The sequence below is a fragment of the Carettochelys insculpta genome, chromosome 3 (genome assembly GCF_033958435.1).
Source record: "Carettochelys insculpta isolate YL-2023 chromosome 3, ASM3395843v1, whole genome shotgun sequence".
NCBI lineage: Eukaryota > Metazoa > Chordata > Testudines > Carettochelyidae > Carettochelys > Carettochelys insculpta.
This window is the reverse complement of record NC_134139.1, coordinates 51,660,806-51,685,295: the sequence shown is the minus strand read 5'-3', so window position 1 is coordinate 51,685,295 and position 24,490 is coordinate 51,660,806. Positions and strand designations below refer to the sequence as shown.

At 43.2% G+C, this 24,490-nt stretch overlaps 1 protein-coding gene across 1 annotated transcript in view; it reads left to right on the top strand.

Moving 5' to 3' along the window:
• ALK (ALK receptor tyrosine kinase) overlaps positions 1-24,490 on the top strand; it is a 562,657-nt gene that overhangs the window by 462,826 nt on the left and 75,341 nt on the right. Inside the window, exons 10-11 of the mRNA XM_074989826.1 lie at positions 9,032-9,126; positions 10,680-10,823. Coding sequence (XP_074845927.1) covers positions 9,032-9,126; positions 10,680-10,823 — 239 coding nt within the window. The remainder of the gene's footprint in view (positions 1-9,031; positions 9,127-10,679; positions 10,824-24,490) is intronic.

Below are 24,490 nucleotides of genomic sequence, written 5' to 3'. Positions count from 1 at the left end.
TGTGTCAATCAGTCTCTTTTAAACAGCCACTGCTTCTGTCTTAAATAACATTTTAAAAGTCATTCTGTTTTGGACACATTCTCTGTAGAGCTCACATGGTCCCTTCTGTGCTGAGGGAAGAAACTTCGATGTCCCAGTATTACAGCTTTCCATTTGTAAAAACAAGGAGTAAAGGAATAAATAGACTCTGCTGATCAGAGTATTTGAATGGAGATAATGGGACAGATGTTTATACTCAGATTCACTCCCTTTATGACAGGTGGCACAAGGAGGCCACCAGCAACTTTGCTGTTTGTGTCTTTCCTTTGCTCCTATCTCTGGGGTCCCTAGCACAGGAAGGACAACAGTGATGGAGAATTGGAAGTAAGTGGAGTGGGCTTCACCACAGCTGGCAAATAATCTGTTTGAGTATGTCTACACTGCAATTAAAAACCCACAGCTCCCCATGCCAGGTGACTCACGCTCACGAGGATCAGGCTCAGGGGCTGTTTAACTGCAGAGTTCAGATCTGAGCCCAGGCTGAAACCCAGGGCTCCAGTACTCTGCAAGGTGGGAGGTCCCAAAGTTCAGGCTGCAGCCAAAACCTGAACATCTACTCAGCAATTACACAGTCTCTTTGTCTGAGCCCCATGGCCATCCACGAGGGTCTAATTGCAGCGTACATGTACACTTGGAAACTATAAACAAGTGAAACGAGATAGACCATCCTATGGCTATGTCTACACAGCAGCATGAAGTCAATTTTCACGTGTTTAGCTTGATTTTGCAGCATGGGTGTCCACTGCAAACACCATTTGGTCAATTTTATGGGACGCTAAGGTCAGCTTTCTCACCCCGCCCTTCTGATGTGGTGTAACAGAAAGATTGAATTTAGAAGGTCAAATTAATGCTATTGTGTAGACAGCCTTACTTTATTTTATTGGCCTCCAGAGGTGTCCCACAGGTATCCCACAATGCCCCACTGAGGTCCATTCTGGCTGCTTTCACCTCCGCTGCTATCCAGGACCACAGGATGTAGGTAATGGGAAGCCCGGGAATTTGAATTCATTTTCTTTCTGACCAGCATGGATAGTGCACCTCAGTATCCAGCGCACCAGGCCATCATGAGTTCTCAGGGTTTTAGTTCTGATCTGAGTCCTCAAGGTCACAAAAGAGCACCATCATGGAGCCCTCAGGAGATCCAGGATCTCTTTTTTGTGTGGGATGATAAATCTGTGCTGAGCAGACTACAAACCAGCAAAAGAAAGGCAGACATTTATGGGAAGATTTCCCAGGGCAAGAAGGAGAAAGGGTACACCAGGGACGCTCAGCAATGCCGGGTCAAAATCAAGGAGCTCAAGCAAGTGAAACAGAAGGTGAGAGAAGCCAACAGGCAATCTGGGACCTCTCCCAGAACATGCCACTATTACATGCAGCTCAACGCCATTCTTGAGAAAGACCCAATCATGGTAGCCAAGGATTGCATGGATTCCTCAGGAAACCATCTTCAGATCTCTGGTGAGAGCCAAAAGGATGAGGAGGAGGTGAAGTCTGATGAACAGAAGAATGCCGCCATTCAGCAGACACCCCCCAGAAAGCTGATCCTGACAGCCAGGACCTCTTCCTTACCCTGGAGCCAGTCCCCTCATTGACATCTGATGCTCCAGAGTCCAGCAATGCTGTAGAGGGCTCTTCTGGTGAGTATATTTTTAAACTGCTACAAGTGGGTTGTGGCTGGGTTGGGGTGTAGGTTTACTTCTGTTGAGCATGTTTTTTAAACTGCTACAAGCAGGTTGAGGGTTAGATGTGGTGGATCTATGCCCCTTAGAATAGCTTGATAATATTTCTGGGGATGGAGCGCTTATCCTTTTTGGAGATCGCCATGAAGATCTCAGCTAGGTACTCTTTCATTTTTCACATAAGTGTTTTGGGGGAGGCCTGATTTATGCTGACTTCCACAATAGCACACCTTGCCACGCCAGGCAGCCAGTAAATAATCTGTCATCATGGCACCACAAAGCATTTGGGCAAATTTTCCAGCCCTGTGCTCACACAGTAAGAGCATATTTTCTTGTTCAGTCTCTGTTATTCTTAGGAGCCTGATGTCTCGTTTTGCAACCTAGAAGAAGGATGGGAAGTTTCATTAACATTTGTCCTCTTAACATTATTGCACTGGTCCCTGGCCATTTAAATTTCCCAGAATCGCCCTGTCCCACCACCGTGTGGCTAGTGGGCTCTCCATCTCCCTTCTCTGCACAGGTGGTGGACTCTCCTGCTCACCATGCTGCTGGAGGGCTCCCTGGCTCCCCCACTTCCTTGCAACTGCATGGCTGTGAAGGGTACATGAGGAGCCACAGAGAGAGCTTTTTTTTCCGCACTTCACATTTTACAGGGTGGACCCTCCCTCCACAGCCCACCATGCGGCTGGTGGGCTTGACCCCTCCCCCCACCACATGGCTGTGAGGACCCTGCTCCCAGACACTGGCATGTAAAACATGGCCTTTCCCTGCTTTAAATGGCTTTTTCCCAGCACAGGACTTAGGAGGAGCTGCTGAAAACATTTTTTTCTGTGCTTTACACTTTACAGGGCTGACCTCCCACCTCCCCCTGAGCCTGCCACACAGCTGGCGGGTTCAATTCCTCCCCATGCCATGTGGGTGCTGAGCTGTGCAGACCCTGGTTCCAGACATGTCCAGCACAGGCTTTCTCTGCCTGAAATGCACAGGATTAAGGAGGAGCCACCAAGATAGGTTTTTACAGGGTTGACCCTCCCACACAAGCCCACCATAAGCTGCCAATAAAGGTGGTTTTTTTTGAGCTTTATGTTTTATATTTTACAAGCTTTGTTTCCACGACCACCATCGCATGGCTGCCATGCTTAAGCTGTCAGAATCTTACCATGTCTTCAGTGAAACTAATAGCTTCTGATCTGCAGAGGTTGTTTCACTGTCATGCTTAAGAAGCCACAAGTGGCCTTGGAAAACTGGTTGCAGTGATTGTCAGATAGAGACTCATTAATTGTATGGGTCAGTGCATTGTGTCACATTTAAAAATTGTATCTGAATTTTGACCTTAATTGTCTTCATCAGGCAGCGTGAGTTGGGGAGACAAGGTTGCCTCAGGAAAAGATCCAAACAGGACCTCATCCTGCAGCGGCTTGAAAAGGCACAGAGGGAGTGAGCCCAAGCTGCAGCTGACAGAAAGTGGACACATCAGTGGCAGCAAAGCATGCTCCAGTGCAGGACCAAGGGCTTGGCAGAGTTCCTGACCCCTGCCAAGGAGCAAAGTGATATCTTGTGGTCCGTGCTGGAACTGCAGAGGGACACTCACCACACCTCTCCTCAACATTGCTCGAACCCTCCTTATCAGTGTAGGGGGGAGGGCAAGGACAGTCTTGTGGTGAACCCCCAGGACTTCTCCACACTGCAGAAGGTTCACATTCCAGCACACGGTGATGCCAGGATTCCCTTCTTTTTCCTACCCCTTAACCATCACCCTTCCTCTGCCCAAATAAAAAGAATATTTTTGTCAAAACCACTGTGGTGTTTATTGGTTCACATGGGGAGCGGGTGCAGTTGGTGGTGCTTTCAAGCACACATTATTGTGGAGGGTGAGGGGTAGCATCACAATAGTTAAATGCAGCAGATTCATGTAGCTGTCTGCTCATTCATAAAGCTATTTTTCAAAGTCTCCCTGATTGCCATTCCTTCTGCATGTGCATTGCTGAATGCCCTTTTGCCCCACTGTGCATAAGCACTGCCCAAGGCATCTGCCTCTGCAACCTAAGCTGGCATGAAAGTTTCTCCCTTTGATTCAAAAATGTTATGGAGAAAACAGCCTATTGCAGCCGCAGGTTGTGGGAGTGGGGGATGTTGGCTTCACAAAAGTCCAAACAGGTCAAAAATCACCTGAATCAGGCTTAAATGGCCAAAGGCACATTCCACCAACATTCTGCAGTTGCTCAGCCTGTAGTTGAAGCTCTCCTTGCTGCGGTCCAGGGTGGCTATGTATGGCTTCATGAGCCAAGGAAGCAGAGGGTAAGCAAAGGTCATTCAGTATCACTTTGGGCATCTCCACATCACCAATCTTGATTTTATGGTCTGGGAAGAAAGTCCCATCCCATCCTGAATTTCTAAAGGTCTGCGCATCCATGCACCTTTCCTGACCATCCCACATAGAAGTTGGTGAAACAACTTCTCTGATCCACCAATGCCTGCAACACCATGGAGCCGTACCCCTGGTGGCTTATGTACCATAAGACCAGGTGGGCCAGGGACATGATGGTGATGTGTGTTCTATCTATTGCTCCACAGCATTTAGGAAACCCCATGGCAGCAAAGCCATCCACTATGTCCTGCATAGTTCCCAGAGTAACGGTCTTCTGCATCAGACAGGCGCAGGTTGCCTTGGCCACCTGGATCACCATTACTCTCACTGTAGATCTGCCCACCCAAAACTGATTTCCCACTGACTGGTGGCTGACGGGTGTTGCAAACTTCCACAGAGCAATTGCCACTTGCTTGTGAACTGTCAAAACATGTCTCATTCTGGTATTGCTGCTCTTCAGGGCAGGGGACAGCAAATCACAAAGTTCCATTAAAGTGGTCGTGTGCATTCAGAAGTTCTGCAGCCACTGCTGGTTGTCCCAAACCTCCAAAACAATACAGTGTGTGCTGGGTTCACGTCTCCCAGAACTGGCACTTCATTGCAAGCAATGCATCCAGGGCAACTAGCAGCTCTGTATTCCTGGTCTCCAATTCGATATTATCAATCCAAATCATCCACATCCATATCATCCTCCTTAGAATCATAGAATTCTAGGGCTGGAAGGGACCTCAGCAGGATCAACCCCATCTAAATCATCCCAGCCGAAACTATGTCAAGCCACAACTTAAAAACCTCTAAGGATGGAGATTCCACCACCTCTCTTGGTAATGCATTCCAGTCCTTCACCACCCTCCTGGTGAAATAGTTTTTCCAAATATCCAACCTATATCTCTCCCGCTGTGACTTCAGACCATTGCTTCTTGTTCTGTCATCTGTCACCACTGCGAACAGTCTCTCTCCATCATCTTTAGAGCCCCCTTTCAGAAAGTTGAAAACTATCAAATCACCCCTCAGTCTTGTCTTCTGCAAACTAAATAAGCCCAAATCCCTCAGCTTTTACTCGTAGGTCATGCGCTCCAGACCCCTAATAACTTTTGTTGCCCTCCACTGAAATCTCTCCAATGCGAACACATCCTTTATACACTGGGGGGCCCATAACTGGACACACTACTCCAGATGAGGCCTCACCAAAGGTGAGTAAAAGAGAATAATAACTTCTCTAGATCTGCTGGAAATGCTTCTCTTAATGCACCCCAATATGCCATTAGCCTTCTTGGCTACAAGGGCACACTGTTGACTTGTATCCAGCCTCTCATTCACTGTAATCCCCAGGTCTTTTTCCGCTGCACTGCTACCTACCCAGTTAGTCCTCAGCCTGTAACAGTGCTTGGGATTCTTCCATCCCAAGTGCAGGACTCTGCACTTGTCCTTGTGGAATCTCATCAAATTTCTTTTGAGCCAATCCTCCAATTTGTCTAGGTGACTCTGGACCCTATCCCTACCCTCCAATATATCAAACTGATCCCCTACCTTAGAGTCACCTGAAATTTTGCTGAGGGTGCAATCCATAACCCCATCCAGCTCGTTAATAAAGATGTTGAACATTACTGGCCCTAGAATTTATCCTTGGTGCACTCTACTTGAAACCGACTGCCAACCAGACACTGAGCCATTGACCACTACCTGTTAGGTCAATCTGTCAGTCCAGTTTTCTATCCATCATACAGTCCATGTATCCAGTCCATACTTCCTTAACTTAAGGGCAAGAATATTGTGGGAGGCTGTATCAAAAGCTTTGCTAAAGCCAAGGTAGATCACATGCATTGACTTCCCCATGTCCACAGAGCTAGTTACCTCATCATAGAACCTATTTGCCCCAGGGCCCTAAGTGGACCCCTCAAGGACTGAGCTCACAGGGCTGAGTTTAGCAGGCTGCTGCTCAAACCACTGAGCTATCCCTCCCACTGTCTTTATGTAATAAAATATTGCATTATGCTTCAGCAAGTTGCCTTAACACACTGTTCAATGGCTCTAAATTGTTCAGGATCCATGTGAGCCAGGGGCAGGCTTTGGGAAAATGGCACATAATTACGTGCTTGGAAAAAAAAGATGACTGGGGGGATATGATAGAGGTATATAAAATCATGATTGGCGTGGAGAAAGTGAATAAGGAAAGGTTATTTACTCCTTCTCACAACACAAGAACTAGGGGTCACCAAATGAAATTAATAGGCAGCAGGTTTAAAACAAACAATAGGAAATATTTTTTCACACAATGCACAGTTAACCTGTGGAACTTCTTGCCAGAGGAAGTTGTGATGGCCGACTATAGTAGAGTTTAAAAAAGAACTAGATAAAATCATGGAAGATAAGTCCATCAATGTCTATTAGCCAGAATGGGCATGGAGGGTGTTCCTAGCCTCTGTTTGCCAGAGGCTGGAAATGGGCAACAGGGAATTTATCACTTGATCATTACCTGTTCTGTTCATTCCCTCTGGGGAACCTGGCATTGGACACTGTTGGAAGACAGGACACTGGGCTTGATGGACCTATGGTCTGACCCAGTATGGCTGTTCTTAATTGTTTTCCAACAGCTGGAGGGTGGGGACATTGCACTGCATTTTTTCCAACAACACACTGGCACAAAAGTGCAGAATGCAATGGAGCTGCAGGCACTGTGGGATAGGTATCCACAATGCATTGCTGATGCAGTCGAACCTAGGTAAGGCAACGGAGACACACTATGTTGACCCCCTGGACATTTGCAGACACTCAGCTTCAACTTCACAAAATCCAGTGGGAAAAAGTTGACTTCAGTAAATTCGACTTTATCTTGTAGTTTAGAAGTAGCCTATGACTCTTCTAATCTAGGCTGGTACAGAGAATCAGGAAGCAGCAGAAAATTTAGCTGTCAAGCTTTCCTGTTTTTAAAATTTCACATTCTTTAGATATTTGGTTATCCCCTGAAAGTATCATTTCTGTGGATTTGATACAACACTTGAGACCAACATCTTGTCCCAGCATCACATTTGGTTACTGTGAGAAATTATTCTTATGTCCTAAGGATAGCATTATGGATCCAGGAGACAAATAGGAAGCAGGAACAGATGAAATTACAAAGCTAAGATTCTAAGAGTCAGTTTAAGCCCATGAGGCTCCATACGATTACGTCAACTATTGTAAAGCTGGAAATATTTATTGTAAAATAATCTATATTAATTGACTTGAAAAATCATTGAAAATTAATTTGAACTGACATTTCTTCCTAAGTCACCTCTGAAGGCCAAATGGGAGCATGGACATGATTTAGTGCAAATATATGCTCAGTTTCTTTTGCACTAAAATAAACAATTCTACAGTTTCCATAGTCCAGAAGGTACAATTTTTCTGTCGTTTGTCTTGCAAGCTCTGAGGCAGAGATTCTGAATTTCCTTTTATGATGATTCCATGGAAACTGCACAGTCCATTGTAGAGGGAGTTAAAATTTTCAACAGCACCTTAGTGTTGTAGGCTTGTAAAGAATAGATTCACAAAGAGATTTAGGTGCTTACCTGATTCTTTAGGTGCCTAAATCCAAAATTTCTCCCCTTATGGCCTATAGCCCTCTGATTGAAGCACTCACCCAGGTTTGGGAGTGACTTTTTTCAATAATTAGGTAAGTTTCTGAAAAATGCATTTCTCAGTGAATCAAAACTGGCTGTGAATTTGGGTCACATATGACAAATAACCGTGGAGGAAAAAAAACTTCAAAACAGATCGTGAAGAAAATGCTGTTTTGAATCAACATTTAAAAATTTGGTTTGATCTGAACTAGATATTTTGGGTTTTTGTTTTGTCAAACTGAAAAATTCTGTTTTGTCTTAAAACTATTTTTTTCAGTTCCTCTGCCAAGTGCAAAATGAATTATTCACACAGCTGTGGCCATCACATGGGACACCCAGGTTCAAATCCCCTCTCTGTTTCAGGTAGAACAGGTGCTTGCACCCAGCTTTCCTACTTATTTTGTAATCAGTAGACTATGGGTTTTTCTGAAGTGGATGTTTTGGTCTTTCTTGTTGAAGCTGTCTCACTCCATGACATATTTAAATATTGACTGGGACAGACAGCAAACAGATGTGACTGTATGAGTCCACTGGTTAGGGCACTCACCTCTGACCTGGGAGACTTGGGTTTAAGTCCCTATCCCACATCTGGCAGAGAAGCATTTTTAACCGTTGCCTCCTTTGCTTCTTTGAAAGAAAGGTCTGGCTGGGCTTAGGTACCTATCACCAGGAAAGGGTCTGAAGCTGTGAATCCCAAATGGAGGAAAGTGCCTTCCTCTAGCCTAATATTCCACATCTACCTTTGTAAGGTGGGAGTTCTTCCCCATTCCTCTTCTCAGTGTTCTCTGTTGAGCAGCCTGGATATTTCCCAGCTCAGCCTGCTGGTTTTTGTGAATCTCCCCCCCGGCCACCTAACTCTCCACATGTATTGAATAGGCAGCCTGGGCACCTAACTCAGGGCTGTGAATCCCACTAGCAGGCAGAGTCTCTAAACATTAGGCAGTTCAGTGCTGAGCCTAAGTCATCACACTAGATCCGACAAAAAGGGAACCAATAATCTGAAGTTGTTCTGGTGCTTTTGAAAATTTTACCCTGAAAATCAACAGAACTTGTTTCTGTCCTTTGTCCTGCCCCAGACTTGCTGTCTAAGCTTGGACAAGACAACTAGTTGCCTTGTACTTCAGTTTCCCTCTAACAAAAGTATAAGCATACTCCCTTGTGTATATGTCTAGGTAGTTCTGTGGTTCCCATCAGCAGAATACCCAATTTAACTTTGCAAATCATAGTTTAGTACTTTCTCCATTACTCTAACATTGCGTGATCAAACAATATAGGAGAAGATGTCTCTTTTCTAAACCATCTCAACTTAACTAAATCCCTTTTCTTTCCCCCCATTTGTATAGGTTTTGGCTTCAGATCATCACTTCATGGAAAGAAGAATCTGATGCTGTTGTTGCGTTTGACAATGTCTCCCTTAGCCTGGACTGTTATCTAACAAGTAAGAGTGCCTCTCATTAGCCTTTTATTTGTGACCAGCTGAAGGGGTATGGCTGTCTTCTAAATCTTTCCATAAATATCAGGGTAAGTCGCTGACATTGTACCTGTGTGCAAATGAAGGAGACTTTCACTCTGTGCTTTATCATTTGGCTTTAGTTTTGACTTTGTATTTGAATGGATAATGAGACACATGGTGGAGGAGTGTAAACTACTAATCCAGATGGTGGCATCACAGTATGGCTTAGTAGCCAGTTTGCAGTTGCAAAATATTCTTGCTGAGCTGATTTATCTGTGACAATAACTGACTAAATGAACAGAAACTGGATCCTGGCTGGGAAAAGAGGTACAGTAGACATTGTGAGTGACACTAATTTCATAAGGTGATCTGGTGAAGTGTTCTTGTTCAAACAGGGTCATTTCATTTGACTTTCAAAGATAAGTCTCAGTCACAACCCAGAGTCTTTAACTATGCTTCAAGCTTCAAAAGAAGTTTGGCTCTAGACCCAATTTTGATGGTTGGTACAATATTTATAGCTTGCCCAGGCTAAACATCAGGTTATAAAATCAACCCAAAGTCTTCCGAAGTTTAGATATGGATTCAGCCTGTAGGGCTGGCCCATCTCTAGTCTGACATGTGGCTAATGATTTAGTTTGGAAGTGTGTTAAATGATCTCTGTGTCTTCCTGCATCCAAGAACAGAAACTGATGTAAAGATCAGATGGCCAAATTTTAAATAGAAAATAAATAGGGTTACATGTCTGCCATTCCTCTGTGAGTGCTGTCCCTCTGGGTGCTTCACTCTAGGTGGTGATGTGTCCTGGCACCATTGTTCAGAGATCTTTGGTAGCACTGCCTGGTCAGGATGCATGTGCACAGTGGGTATCTCATGCTGCTTGTGAGTCTGCTTAGCACATGCCCATCCTGACTCCCTCAGCTCCTTCTCAACTGTGCTCAGCCAAAGATGGAACTCGGGGCAGTTTTTCACCTTCTCCTTTAGCTAGAGGTTAAAAAAGAAAATTGTAGAAGAGTTAGAAAAAAAGTGCACCTCCTGCAGGGAGTCTACACCGTCATCCAACAGACACTTCCTCTGTGTCAAATATCTGGGTGAGATGCATATCCCATGTAAATGCATACACTGCCAAAACCTCAAAGCTAGGCCTTGTCGCAGTTGAAACCTCCACCTGAAAATGATTTTAATGGAGAGATCTCTTCAACCAGGTGCACAAACAAGCAAGCCTAAACTCTCACCCAAATGCTCTCCCTGGTGGGCTGCCAGATGCTTTATTTATCTGTGCATTCAAGGGTATGGCTGCAAACAGCTCATGTTGGCTCTGGTTTGCCTTTCTGGGAAGCTCCCTTAGCTTCCAGTGGCTGGGAATGCTGATCCTCAGACAATGGGAGCTTTCCCTTTCACATTGTTTTGCCATGTGGCTGACAGACTCTTGACCCAGGCAGAGTGGCCACCAGCTGTTACTTGCCTCCATTTGCTAAGACACATACTACTGTATCTGAGTGCAGTCATTTACCAGGCTGGGGGCGTTTTGTGTGTTCTAGTCAATGGAGAGAAGACGTCTCAAGATGCAGTCCCGGACTTGAGCAATCTGTTCACCAAAAGAGACAACCAGAAAAGGATCAGATTGGAACAAAAGATTCTGGAGAGCCTCCAACTCAACACTGCTCCTGTCTCTGGTCCTGCAGGTAGGGAATTTGTCTGGCTGAGTATCATTACAGGGCACCTAGCTTTCACAGTAGAGCAGATTTCAGTCAAACACAATGGAATCAGTATAATTTTTTTAAAGAAAATCTATAAAGCCTTTTATAAGCCCCTGGCAAAATCACACTAATCAGAGGAAGTCAAGCAATATTAGGTTGTTACTTAAACTAATTTGGTTTGTGATCTGAAAAAAAAAACACAACAGCTTGAGCGAGGGAAGATATTTCTCAAAACAGAGTAATGGTCACTTTGAAACTCTAAGTTTGTTTGGCTTCTGGATCATGTGGAAAAAAAAAAGCCACATTCAAAGAAAAGTATAAAGGAAAGTCCACATCACTAGTCCAATCCATTCTTATCTTGTCACACACCTGCCTTGGTAATGAATCTTTGTATCACCTAGTGCCACGTCCCCTCTTTTTGGTGCTAGTTTCATTTCCTGATTAAAATAATCTGGTGAGATATTGTAAGGACATAATCTTTGGATACTTTTAAGATACAGTAGTTCTCATGATAGATTAGTCCTGTTCTTAAAGTAGTTGATATGTGGGTTTCAAATTCTTCTCATTAACTTGGCTATGATGCATGGGGGAGAAACATGTACAATAAATGCGAAACATATCTCGGTCATGAGACATTGTAAATAGAATTTCACAAGTAACCTTAAATCTGGCATTTTTAACTTTAGACAGGTGGCTTTTACAACCTTAACCATATTCTTTTTCAGTAATTTGCTAGTTTTTTTTTTTAAAAGCAAACCAAAAAAACAAAACTAATTCCTTTCTGTGGTATCATGTTGACATGCAGTTGGGCCACCAGCAGGACTTCAACTTCTAAATCCAGCACACTGACCTCTTGCATTTGAGTGAACATAGTAACTAATTGTGAGAGTAGGTTGTCATCTTCTTTGTAGAACACAGTCATGGGTGGGTGAGATGCACTTTGCTACTGGGTTTCTCAGATATGTGCTGATAGCAGAGGTGTGGTGAATCTTGATTCTCTGGCTCCATTTTAGATTCTGTAAGGCAGTGTACTCTTCTGGTAATTCTTCTCGCCTTGCCCACTCCAACATCCTGTCTTTTTTCTTTGTCCCGACCCTCTGTCCCAGTCACATTTTCATTACATACCCAAGTGCAGACTTCACTCGTGCTTCTTACCCCAGACTCCATTGCCTAGCAAGTCCTAGTCTCCCAGCTCACTGAAGTCCCATTTCTCCTTCCTACTCCTATTCTCTCCCACTCCCAGATCCAGTCCTAGTTTCCTTGTCCCTCCCAACTCCCCATCCCATCTCCAGCTGTCCTCCCCACCTCCTTCCCAGCTTCATATCCCAGACTCTTTGCTCAGTTCTCCATCCATACTCCAGCTCCTTGTGAGATCTATCTCCCCTCACCCAGACAGATTCCTTGTGCCAGTCTCCTTATGCAGCCAATCCTTGTCTTCCACTTTCTTCACAACCTCTTGCCCAATCTCACTGTTCCCACACACTAAACAAACTTGTTTCTATTTCCCCTTATTTCCATCACTGCATTCCAGCCCCTGCTCCACTACTCACAGCTGCCAGTCCTGGTCTCCTTTCTCAGCTGTGGCAGAGACAGAAACTATAACCCTTATAACCACAGTTTCCTCTTTTTTCTCCAGTGTTCTTCTCTGCAGACTCCTCGTCCCCATCATTAGCTTTGGTCCCCTTTGCATTCATGTCAGACACATCTGTATTTGTCTTCCTGAGCACTAGTGGATGGGTCATTGAGCACAGTGGAGAGAAGCTCTCAGGAATTCGTTTGCTTCAGTTTCTATGGTCTATTGTACAGGCAGCTGATTTTCCTCACTGAGGATCAGAGTTACAGTAAACTCTTTCATATCCAGCAGCCCCAGGACCAGCAGGTTGCTGGTATTCAAATATTCTGGATAATAGAGGGGTACACTTAGAAATGCATAACACTAAAAAAAACAAGCTTACATATTAAGAAACAAAAATATACACAGAGTACTTTATTTACCAACAACAGTATTATTGTGCACTGTAAACTTATACTGTATTTGCTCTGTTTATTTGTCCTTACTTTCATTATACTGTACTAATGGAAAACATAGTTAAAATTTACTTATGGTTAAAATGCCACTGATTTGAGAGTCCTGGATGATAGAATGCCAGATATGAAAGAGTTTACCATATTAAGTTATTTGTCTGCCAACTTAAAATAGCATCCTTCCTACTGCCAGATACTCCTCCCCCAGAAGGTTGGTGAAACCCAGGGTGCTAGATGGTACATGGCTCATAAACTCTGTTAACAAGCCCTTGAATTTATTCATGCCTCCTTTTTTCCAGTAGGCAGCTGAACATTTACCACAACATAATATCAACAGAAGAAATATTCTGCTATTCTCTGTGGCAACCATTTTACAGCAGCAAAATGCAAGAACAGAGGTTGATATCTAAGAAATTGGACTAGGACTTGAAATCTCAGTTCAGTTTCTGAGACTACCACAGACATCCAGTGTGAACTTGGGCATGTTTCTAAGTGTAACACTTGGGCCATGTCTACACTAGCCAAAAGCTTCGAAGTTTCAAAGTTTACTAATGAAGCGCTGAAATACATATTCAACACCTCATTAGCACACGGGCAGCCAGGGCACTTCGAAATTGACGCGGCTCACTGCCGCGTGGCTCTTCCAGACTGAGCTCCTTTTCAAAAGGACCATGGCTACTTCGAAGTCCCCTTATTCCCATCTGCTCATCAGAATAAGGGGACTTCAAAGTAGCCGAGGTCCTTTCGAAAAGGAGCCCCATCTGGACGAGCCACACGGCGGCAAGCCACGTCAATTTCAAAGTGCCGCAGCCGCCCGCATGCTAATGAGGCGGTGAGTATGTATTTCAGCGCTTCATTAGTAAACTTCAAAATGGCCATTTGCATGGCCATTTCGAAGTTTTTGGCTAGTGTAGACATAGCATTGCAGCAGCTCCTAAGCAATTTAGGAACCTGAATTACATTTTCTAAGGGGCCTAGGAAATGTAGGTTTTATGGTACTCAATGGTGCTTAGCAGTCCAACATGAGCTTCTGAAAAGCTGACTTAGATTCCGAATTCATATTGGCACTTTTGAAAATTCTAACTTTAATCTCTCTTTGCCTAGCTTCCCCATATATAAATGGCAATAATTGTACTGTTCTAAATCACAGAGATGCTGGGAGAACAACTCGCTAATGTTTGTGAGGGGTCCAGATATTATGGTGAGAAGAACCATAGAAGAAGAATAGAAGAATCAACGGAATTGATTGTCCATGGGAGTATCAGTGCTGCATTTTATTCCCCTGTACCTACCATTCTGTCTGGCACTGGTTCAGCCACCATGGGGCCACTCTCTTAACCAGTCTCCCATATGGGAAAGTCAGGCATGTCTCCAAAGAGCTGCTTCAGAAAGAATCAGTTCCTGTTGTTTCTTTAGTAGCTGTGGGTGAATCTCAGAAGCTTGGGAGCTTGGGTTCAGTTTAGATAAGTGCCCAGAATTTGGAGCCAAACTTAATCTAAGCCTCTTGAATCGGCAAGATAGTGCTGGGAATCTCATGACAAGAGGCTTCCATATAAAAATGCTATAACTTCCAGTTTCTTTTAGGTCTTGAAATACTGTGAGAATAGAACACTGATTCTTCAGCTTTCTCTTCCACCTGATATCTTGCAACTGAAACAAGTACCTGAAATCTCAAAGTAAAGGGAGGAAGAGATGGGGAACCCTTCAACCTCATAAAAGGTTTCTTTTGAGTCTTGGCTTGCAGTTTTAAGTCACTTAGGTTTTCCAAGGCAGTTTGCTTGTTCCTACTCTTTACCCACATTGCTGTTCCTGGTCCTTTTAAAAATGGCTTCTTGCACGTGAATAGCTTCTGCGAGCAGAGAAGTGGCAATCTTCACCTCTTTGTGTCTATGGGAACAGCTATCCCAGTGCTGGAGTTCAAACACGGGGCGGCCAAATAGTAGTAACATCATCTTATTCTGTGAGAGTTCCACCACGAGAGAACAGCAATAATTTCTTAAAGGACATGGACAGAAATCCTTTCTACAGAGATTCCTAGAGATGCACTAAGTCAGTGCATCTCCCAGATGCCGCAGCACCAACCACTTTGAGCTTCTTGTGTTACTGAGCCTGTGCTCTGGGTGAACTTTCCAGTGTTCTGTGACCCATTGTACGACAGAAGAAGCAGGTCCTTGATCTCTGCATTTCACCCAGCTTTTGTCTTTTTGTTTCCTGCATCCCAATAATGCATTTAAGAAACCTCAGGTTGAGCTTGTCAGGGCTGTTAGTTTGACAACTACAGTTTACTGTTGTGCGAGTGAACCAGCAGCATCAGCGCTACCATGGCGTCCCTGAGTGCATTGATCAATATGAACCCAGCCAGAAGCAATTACAGCTAATGTGATCTCTGGTTTGTGTGATGGATCACAGTTTGTAATATTTCCTTCTTAACAAATCAGATTAAAACAAAGAACTTTGTTTCTGTATATAGAGAGACAATGAAACTTCAGCCTCGACTCCCTGAACTGATGTCGCCCAAACAGCAGGGAGTTCAGCCTAAAGGACTGTCTGCATTTAGCACCAGCTCGACATGCTGGAGATCAATCTTCCACCGTTAGAATGCTGAGGGAGTCCCCCTTCGACCCCAGTACTACTCACACTCCCGAAGAGTAAGGAAGGTTGATGGGGGAGGTTTTCTCCTGTCAACCTCCCACTTTGGAGCAGGGCAGAAATTTGACCTAAGGTATGTAGTATCCAGCTATGCTAATCTCATAGCTGAAGTTACATATCATAGGTCGAGTTTCTTCTCCAGTGTAGACCTGCCCTAAGAGGTGCTGCTGTTCAGTTCTTAGAATATAAACCCAGAGTAACTCCATTGACTCCACTGAGACTATTCTTGATTAACACCTGGGTAACTCGGAGCAGCCTATAGCCCACGCTCTGATTCTTTTCTTGTCTATGGAAATCTGTTCCAGCAGAAGTAGTGATTATCCATCACCAACAGCCATCCCTATCCGTTCTCAGACCAGTGCACAGCCAAAGATCTTCCTAACCCAGCTCCTGATCATCATGGCTGGAACCTCTGCATGCCTTGAACTCTGTGCATCAACATGGGTGTGACTGTAGCACCACAGAATCACTATAATTAATATTGAATCCCTCAAAGATTGTCTATGACCCCAAATCAATAGCATGTGAACACACTAATAAGTTCTCCAGCATCTGGTCCACATAGAGGATGAGAACCAATATTGCTACCACATAATGGATTTACTCCTCTTCCTCAAGTGTTGAAGGGTTCTGATTTGGAGCTGAAAGTCCCAGAAATCTGTGATAGTCAAAGACCCTGGGGAAGGCAGGCTTATGACACCAAGTTCATAGGGAACTTGTCAGAGTTGTTTCCCCATCTTCCTCAGATACTTCTAGGGTCACTATTAGATGAGTGCTGACTGTGTTGTCAGAGCTCTGTATCATGGAAGACATGATCCCTATTACAAAGAACACACAATATAAACAGGCAAACAGTGCAATCCATACACAAAGCACCAGATAAGTGGAAGCTTGGTTAAGTATACAGCAGCGTAGATCCTTAAATTAATTCAGTGGTTGCTATTTGTGTGGCAGATTCTTACTGAGAGACTTTGTGGAAGAATGTTTTTTGGGAAGGAATTTCCAGAAGGAGAGTGTGGCACCAAGAGCAAATATATCTAAATGAGAAGATTGCACTGGTTTAACTAAAGATATCATTTGAAACCAATTTTATTCAACCTGTGTCTGTGTGGACACTTATTTTTGTTTAAATTAGATTTATTCTGGATTATTTTAAAATCAATTAGGCACCAATTTAACCAAAACTGAAATAAATGTCAGCCAACTAAAAGCCAGTTGAAATTAAACAAATGCAACCTTTTTTGGTGTAGACAAGGCCAGATTATGGGAAGAGGAAGAGATGCAAAGTTGGAAGTGCCAGACAGTTGCAAAGGGTCAGCAATAGTTATTCAAACAGTACATACGCCCACAAATAAGAGTAAACAGAGATGGGTTTCAAGGTAGTCAAAAAGAGACAGAAGGAAGTGGGCTTGATGGTCGTGCTGATAGTGACCAGGTTTTAATCACTAAATTTCTGGTGTTCCTGGATGGGCTAAAAGTATTATACGTATAGCCTGTTTTCCAAAACTTCGACCTCTCTTTTGTTCCCCGTCGCAGCTCAGAAGTGACACAGCACACAAATGACAAATCACTGAGCAACAAAAAGAGTTCATTTTTTTTTTCCAAATCACACTGGTTGTGTGTCTGTCAGCTGCTGCATGACCCAATTTTTTCATCTGATTATTGTCAGTGAGTTGTTTTGCGATTTAAGATGGATCGTCTTTTTCCTCAGCTTCAGTCTTTCCCATGACAGCTGATGTTTATAGGGATTTTGAAGTTTGCATCAGAGAAAGTTCTGCGTAGGATATTGCATGGCTGTTTCTCGGAATAACTCTGAGTCACGTTAGTTAATAAGATGAAGGTGCTAAAAGGAGTAACAGAGCAAGTATTAAGCAGAAGAAAATTACATTTGTTGGCTCTTCACATGCAATTATACCAACTGAACCATTGACGTAATTCAATAAAGTTGTCTGCAGAATTGCATTTCCATATTAAGCAGGAGTAAACTCAGTGAGCAAACAGTTCCACCCTTAAAGGTAGTTTCCAAAGTAGTAACTGAAAGTGTTTTGAGAGCTGCGGGAAAGGGCGTCTCACCCTCTGTAGACTCAAATCTTTTACACAGTCTAGTTGTTCACATTTGCTCTCTCACAAGGGTTAACCTAAGGAGGAATAATGGTGGCACTGCACAGAGACTCCACCCACAATGTCAATTCAGCAGCCTGCCTCTGCTGAAATTATCAAAACGTATGCAGTCAAATTGGAACCAGTACTTTCCAGAGCTAAACAACCAACTGAGATGAATAGGGCAGTTCACACTTCTTAGACCTATGACCAGGGCCCTACCAAATTCACAGTCCATTTTGCTCAATTTCACAGTCAGAGAATTTTAAATATAATAAATCCTATTTAAATTGGAAATTTCTTGAAATTGTAGGGATCGTGACCAAAGAGTTGTTATGGGATAGGGTTGCAGGGTTATGGCCTGGGAGACAATTGTGCATCAACTCTTACTTCCAAGCTGCTTCACAATAACCTTGTGAACCCACTGCAATTCCCTTTTGGGTCAGACCCCTCAATTTGAGAAACACGGGTCTTCCCTTTGAAATCTGTACAGTATAAGCTAAAAGTACAAAAAAAAGAGAGATTTCACAGGGGGAGAACAGATTTCACAGTTCCTGACACATTTTTCATGGCCATGAATTTGGTAGGGCCTCAACTATGACTTAAAGCTGTCCACTCTCTTATAAACAACTGCTTCAATTGTACCAAAATTATCTGGCTATCAGAGAAATTTTTGAATCACCACGCTGACTTGATCCCTGTTTTACCTTCTGTTCTATTCTGTTATCCTTTGTGGCTTCTTATTAGATATGAATAAGTTCGTTCTAATAAAATAACAAACATCTCTCATTTAAAACCTTCACTCCAAAACGTCATCCATCTCCTTATAAAGATGTTTATTTTTGTTTTTCGTGTGTATTTTTTTAAATAGAAAACTTGGATAATTCCCTCCATACATACAAGTATGTATTAATTTCTGATTCCAGAAAATACCATGAGACAAGCTCAGAGGGGTCACACTGTTAGTCTGTATCTTCACAAAACAAAGCAAGCAGGTCCTGTAGCACCTTAAAAACTAACAATTTTATTTATTAGGAAATGAACTTTCACGGAAAGACCCACTTCAGATTCTGGAGCAGGACTGAGAACCAGGGCAGCCACAGCTGGGCCAATGGCAGGAGGGCTGATGGCAGTGATGGAGCTGTGGCCCAGCACAATGGCCAGGCTGGGAAACTGGCAGTCGGTGGCTGTGAAGCTGGGTCTGGGAAGTGGGTAGCCTGCATCTGGAAAGCCAGCAGCTGGGGCCAGGAAGTGAGAGGCCCAGGAAGTGGTGGGGAAGTAGGTAACTTGGGGCCGAGAAGCCACAGTGGCCAGGGGACCGGGAAGTGATGTGAGCGGTGGCCAGGAGTGGGAGGCAGGAAGCCAGCAGGAAGCATTGACTTTCCCAGGTCTGGCAAAATCCTGGTCCAGGACCACTCAGGTCCTGAGGGTGCCGGACCAGGAAAGTCAAACTTGTGTTTATCCTTAACTTAAGCTGGTTTGAGCCAACAGATGTCAACTAATGCATTTATGGCTGGTGAATGGCTAAGATGCTTATTGCCATTTTTGTTACAGTTGTTTGGCATATTTCTGAGCAATAAAGTTGCTTTCTACTCCAGCAGAGCAAATTGGGTTCATTTTCTATTCCTCTGAACCCATTCTTCGATGAAGTTACTCTCTAGAATGCCTTCATCTGTGCCACCTGAGGCTGTGATTATGCCTAACCCAAAAATGTATTGTGATCATTAACCACCCCTTTAGGGGATTTTTTGTCAATGTCAGGAATGTTGGCCCTCCACGGCTGGGCTGAGATTGAGGATTGGGAAAGCAAGAACAGCTTTTCTTCTCATGAACAGTATCTGGAATTCTAAACAGAGCCAAACTCAAACTAAGATCAGGTTATTCAACTTCAATGTCAAATCAGTCCTACTATATGGAGCAGAAACTTGGAGAACAACAAAGATGACTGTCAAAAAATTCCGACATTTATCTATAACTGCCTCTGTAATATCCCCCGGATCCAGTGGTCATACACCATCAACAGCCATGACCTGTGGCAACTGACTCACCAACTTCTTGTTTAAGAAAAATCAGGAAGAGAAGATGGTGATGGATTGGACATACCCTCTGAAAACCAACCACCACCATCACAAGGCAAATTTAGATGGAACCCACAAGGAAAAAGGAAGAGAGGGTGCTTAAGAAACACCTGGTGCAGAGACCTGAAAGCAGAAACTAAAAAATGATGGGATACACCTGGTCACAACTGGAAAAGATTGTCCAGGACAGTGGATGCTGCAGAATGGTTGTCAATGGCCTATGCTCTAAGATGTAAGTGTAGGAGAGGCTTACTACTACCACTACCTACATAGTAGAGCTATGTGTGGGACCCATGATTTTTATCCTATAGAAGATTTTGCATTACCCACTCACTCCCTTGCCACCACAAGAAGAAGGTATAAGCAAGTCAGATATGTGATGCTTTTCCATGGGAAAGACATTTTTTAAAAAATTTATTTCTGAAGAAACAAACAGGAATTTTTCAAACCTTTCCAGTCCTAACTCCCCAGGACTTACTAAGTGGGCTGTTGAGTAGCCTGGAAACCCTGGGAGCTTAGCTCCATAGTAGCTAGTAGCCCACCAGGTCCATTCCTGAGGTGAAAGGAACCCAACAGGAAACTTATCAGGCTCTGCCAGGTTTCTGTTAACTTTCACATCTTACAAGATGTGGGAAGTCTGTCAGACCAGCATTTTCTGTGGAAAAACTGTTAAATTGGAAAATTTTCTACCAGATTGAGTACTTGGACATTTCCTGTCCAACTTCAGTTTGTTTTAATATTCTTCTTCACTTCTTGTACTAAACTGTTTCCATATATTTGCTGTGCGCCTTTCATCAGTTTCTGTGTTTCATTCCTGGAATGTTTGCATTTCATTCATACATGTTTGATTATAGAGCATACTATATATATTCTAGGCCTAGAGTGCTTTTTATCCACAGAGACCTCTAAGCAGGGTACCTATATATATATATATATATATATATATATATATATATATATATATATATATAAAAATTTGGTACCCTGTTTAGAGGTCTTTGTGGATAAAAAACACTTTAGGCCTGGAATATATCATCATTGTTAGGGATGCTGATGGCTTAAACATTAACAGAAACATAAGTGAGCACTTGAGAATTATTAGAGACAGAAAATGGGATTGTAAATGCTATATTTGCCAGGTAAAATCAAACATACTGAAACAAATTTATCTAGGGGCAGATATTGAGATTTTTTTCCCACTTGTGAGTGTATGTTTTGTGCAAATGCATGCACACACAAGGCCAAATTTAAGGGCAAGCCACCAGGCAACTGCTTGTCATGCCAAGCTTGAGGGATATTAGGTGTGAGGTTCTGTTTTTGTTACAAAGAGGTGGGAAAAATTATTCTCTTAACATCTGATAAGAGAACAAGAAGCAATGGGATTAAATTGCAGTAAATGAGCCTTAGGCTGGACATTTGGAAAAAAGTTCCTGTCAAGGTGGTTAAGCACTGGAATAAATTGCCTAAGGAACTTGTGGAATCTCCATCACTAGAGATATTTAAAACCAGGTTAGATAAACATCTGTCAGGGGTGATCAAGAGGGTGTTTGGCCCATCCATGAGTGAAGAGGACTGGACTCGATGACCTCTCAAGGTCCCTTCCAGTTCTACTAGTCTCTGATTCTAATGTCAAAAGGGAATGTAAAATGCTTGAAGTAACACGTTTCAGGCATTCCATATGCAGATTAATTTTTCAGGTAATTTCCTAGAATGTTCTGGACCTTTGTAGAATCTGGTGGAAGCTTCCAGACTGTGAGAGTTACGTTTCCCTTGAACCTCCTAGGATGTTGTTGGCCTTGGTCTTCCAAGTATATACGGGCTGGGCATCACCAGGCAGTCAGTGATATCCCAGCTGGGATATTCCAGACTTTATTTTATTGTGTAGTGTGAAGGTGTGCATGTGTTTTAAGACTTGAAGAATGCAAGTAGTGACTAATAAAGAACATATTTAATGAGATTCCAGAGATTTCTACCATAAAACAATAATATAAAAATACTGTTACTCTATTTACTGTGTTTAGCACATAATGACTTTCTAAAGCTACAGAACATAGACTTTTGCTCTCCCTAATACTATCTGTTCCCTCATAGAAATTAAATATGCCACCAAAGAAGCTTTCAGAGCTCAGGATAGGAAGCAAAAATCTCAGTTGCAATCTAGTTAACAGAAAGGAGCAAATTTGATTGGAAAACATCTGAAACAGAACAACATAGACCACGCTTTAGGGAGTAGTAATTATCCCATCACAGAAGAAACTGAGGAGAGAAGCCTAAATAATGAAAGCCGCATTATAAAGGAATTAGCAGATTTACTTGATAATAAGGAAGGGATATGTGAAGGGAGTGATGGAGAATCATCTGATTCTCCTGGCAACATAAAGGAGAGTGCTAGTAAAGAAGAACATGGCTCACATGAAAAGGAGAGTAATGGCAAAGCAAAACCTGGCTTACATGAAAAGGAGAGAGTTGATAAAGAAGAAACAGCTGACACGATGGCAAACAGCTGCGAGAAAAATGGTACACCACAAATTAATGCATCAAATCTTGCTTTAAGGCCAGCAATCTTAAACTCTGCCATTATTAATCATACAATTTCAAACAGGCCAGACAAAATTGAGGCTGTGATTTTTCCAGTAAATGAGCAGTAGTGACCTTTCTCAAAGTCATAGTGCAAAGAAGTGCTCAAAAACGATGACAGGTATCAGAAGGGTAGCCGTGTTAATCTGTATCTGCAAAAACAAGTCCTGTGGCACCTTATAGACCAACAGATTTATTGGAGCATAAGCTTTCATGGGCAAAGACCCTCTTCATCAGATGCATGGAGTGAAAATTCCAACGGCAGGTATAAATGTACAGGCACATGAAAAGAAGAGAATACCAATCAAGAGGAAAGCTGGAGTTAATGAGGTCAATTCACTTGGGGGGATGCAGCCCACTTCCAGCAGCTGATGTGGCAGTGTGAACACCAAGAGATGAGAAACAGCTTTTGTATCTGGCCAGCCATTCCCAGTCTTTGTTCATTCCTAAATTGATGATGTCAGATTTGCAAATGAACTTTAGCTCTGTAGTTTCTCCTGGCAGTCTGTTTTTGAAGTTTTTTTGTTGCAGGGTGTCTACTTTTAAATCTGAGTGTCCAAGGAGATTGAAGTGTTCTCCTACGGGTGTTTGTATATTACCATTCCTGATATCTGAATTGTGTCCATTTATGCTTTTACCGAGAGACTGTCAAGTTTGGCCAATGTATATTGCAGTGTGGCTTTGCAGGCACACGATGGCATATATTTCATTAGTAGATATGCAGCTGAATGAGCCCCTGATGGTATGGCTGGTGTGGTTGGGTCCTGTGACAGTGTCGCTGGTGTAGCTACATGGGCAGAGTAGGCATGGAGATTTGTTGCAGGGGTTGGTTCCTGAGTTAGAGTTGGTGTGGTGTGGTGTATGTATGCTGGTGAGAATTTGATTCAGGTTGGCAGGCTGTCTGTAGGCGAGGACAGGCCTGCCTCCCAAGTTCTGTGAGAGTGAAGTATTGTTGTCCAGGATGGGTTCTAGATCACTGATGATGCGCTGAAGAGGTTTTAGGTGGGGCCTGTAGGTGATGGTCAGTGGTCTGTTACTTTCCTTGTTGGGCCTGTCGTGTAGCAGGTGGCTTCTGCGTACATGTCACAGTGACAAGATGCCACTTACAATAAGATTTGTTGACAGTGAGACTGACTGAATCCAAATAAAGAAACAATTTCTCTGTTTCCTGGCTGTGGATGGCTTGACCAGAAAAGGCCTAACAGAACTCTTTATGAATGTTATGAATGAGAATAAAATGAAGCTTCAGGACTGCCGTAGCCAAGGCTACAACAACAGTGCAAATAAAAAGGAAGAAATAATGGCTTCCAAGCAAGGATTTTTGCACTAAATCCAAGAGATTTCTTCATTCTGTGTGGCTACCATTCCCTCAACCTGATTGTGTCAGATGCAGTGCTGTCATCTTTACAGTCAGTATGTCTGTTGAGGATACTTCAAAGGGTATATGTTCTGTCTTCAGCATCAACTCTCGGGGGAAGAGCCTCTTTGACAGTGTTACAAATCTGACTGTGAAGCCCCTAGAAAAGAGTCTCTGAGAGAGCCACACAGCATAAGACCAGTGAGTACCGAGTGACTGAGGTTTATGACACCCTGGCTACGTCTACATGAGCCCCAAACTTCGAAATGGCCATGCAAATGGCCATTTTGAAGTTTACTAATGAAGCGCTGAAATGCATATTCAGCGCTTCATTAGCATGCGGGCGGCCGCGGCACTTCGAAATTGACGCAGCTTACGGCCGCGCGGCTCATCCAGACGGGGCTCCTTTTCGAAAGGACCCTGCCTACTTTGAAGTCCCCTTATTCCCATCAGCTCATTTGCGTGGCCATTTCGAAGTTTGGGGCTCGTGTAGACACGGCCCCTGATGGAACTGTGGCACTGGATTGAAGCTGAGACTAGAATCCAGCGTGAGGTGAAAGCCTGAGAAAGCAGATCACTGACTTCAGTTCATGAGATCAAAAGCAAGAAAAGCAACCTTTTGAACTAAAGGACTATGTTTAACACTGAGACCTATTCTGACCCTATTTAATCCCCGTGCACTGCTTGCTTTCTTAATGTTAGTATGCTTCTGTTTTTTTTAAAATTAAAAGTGTTTGTATAAGCTTAGAGGGAACACTTTTTATTTGCTCACCTCTGGCATGAATAAATGCAGATTTACAAATCCTAGCATGAAAATTTATTATCTTAAATGACAAGGCTATATCATGCATGCAGATTGTATATCA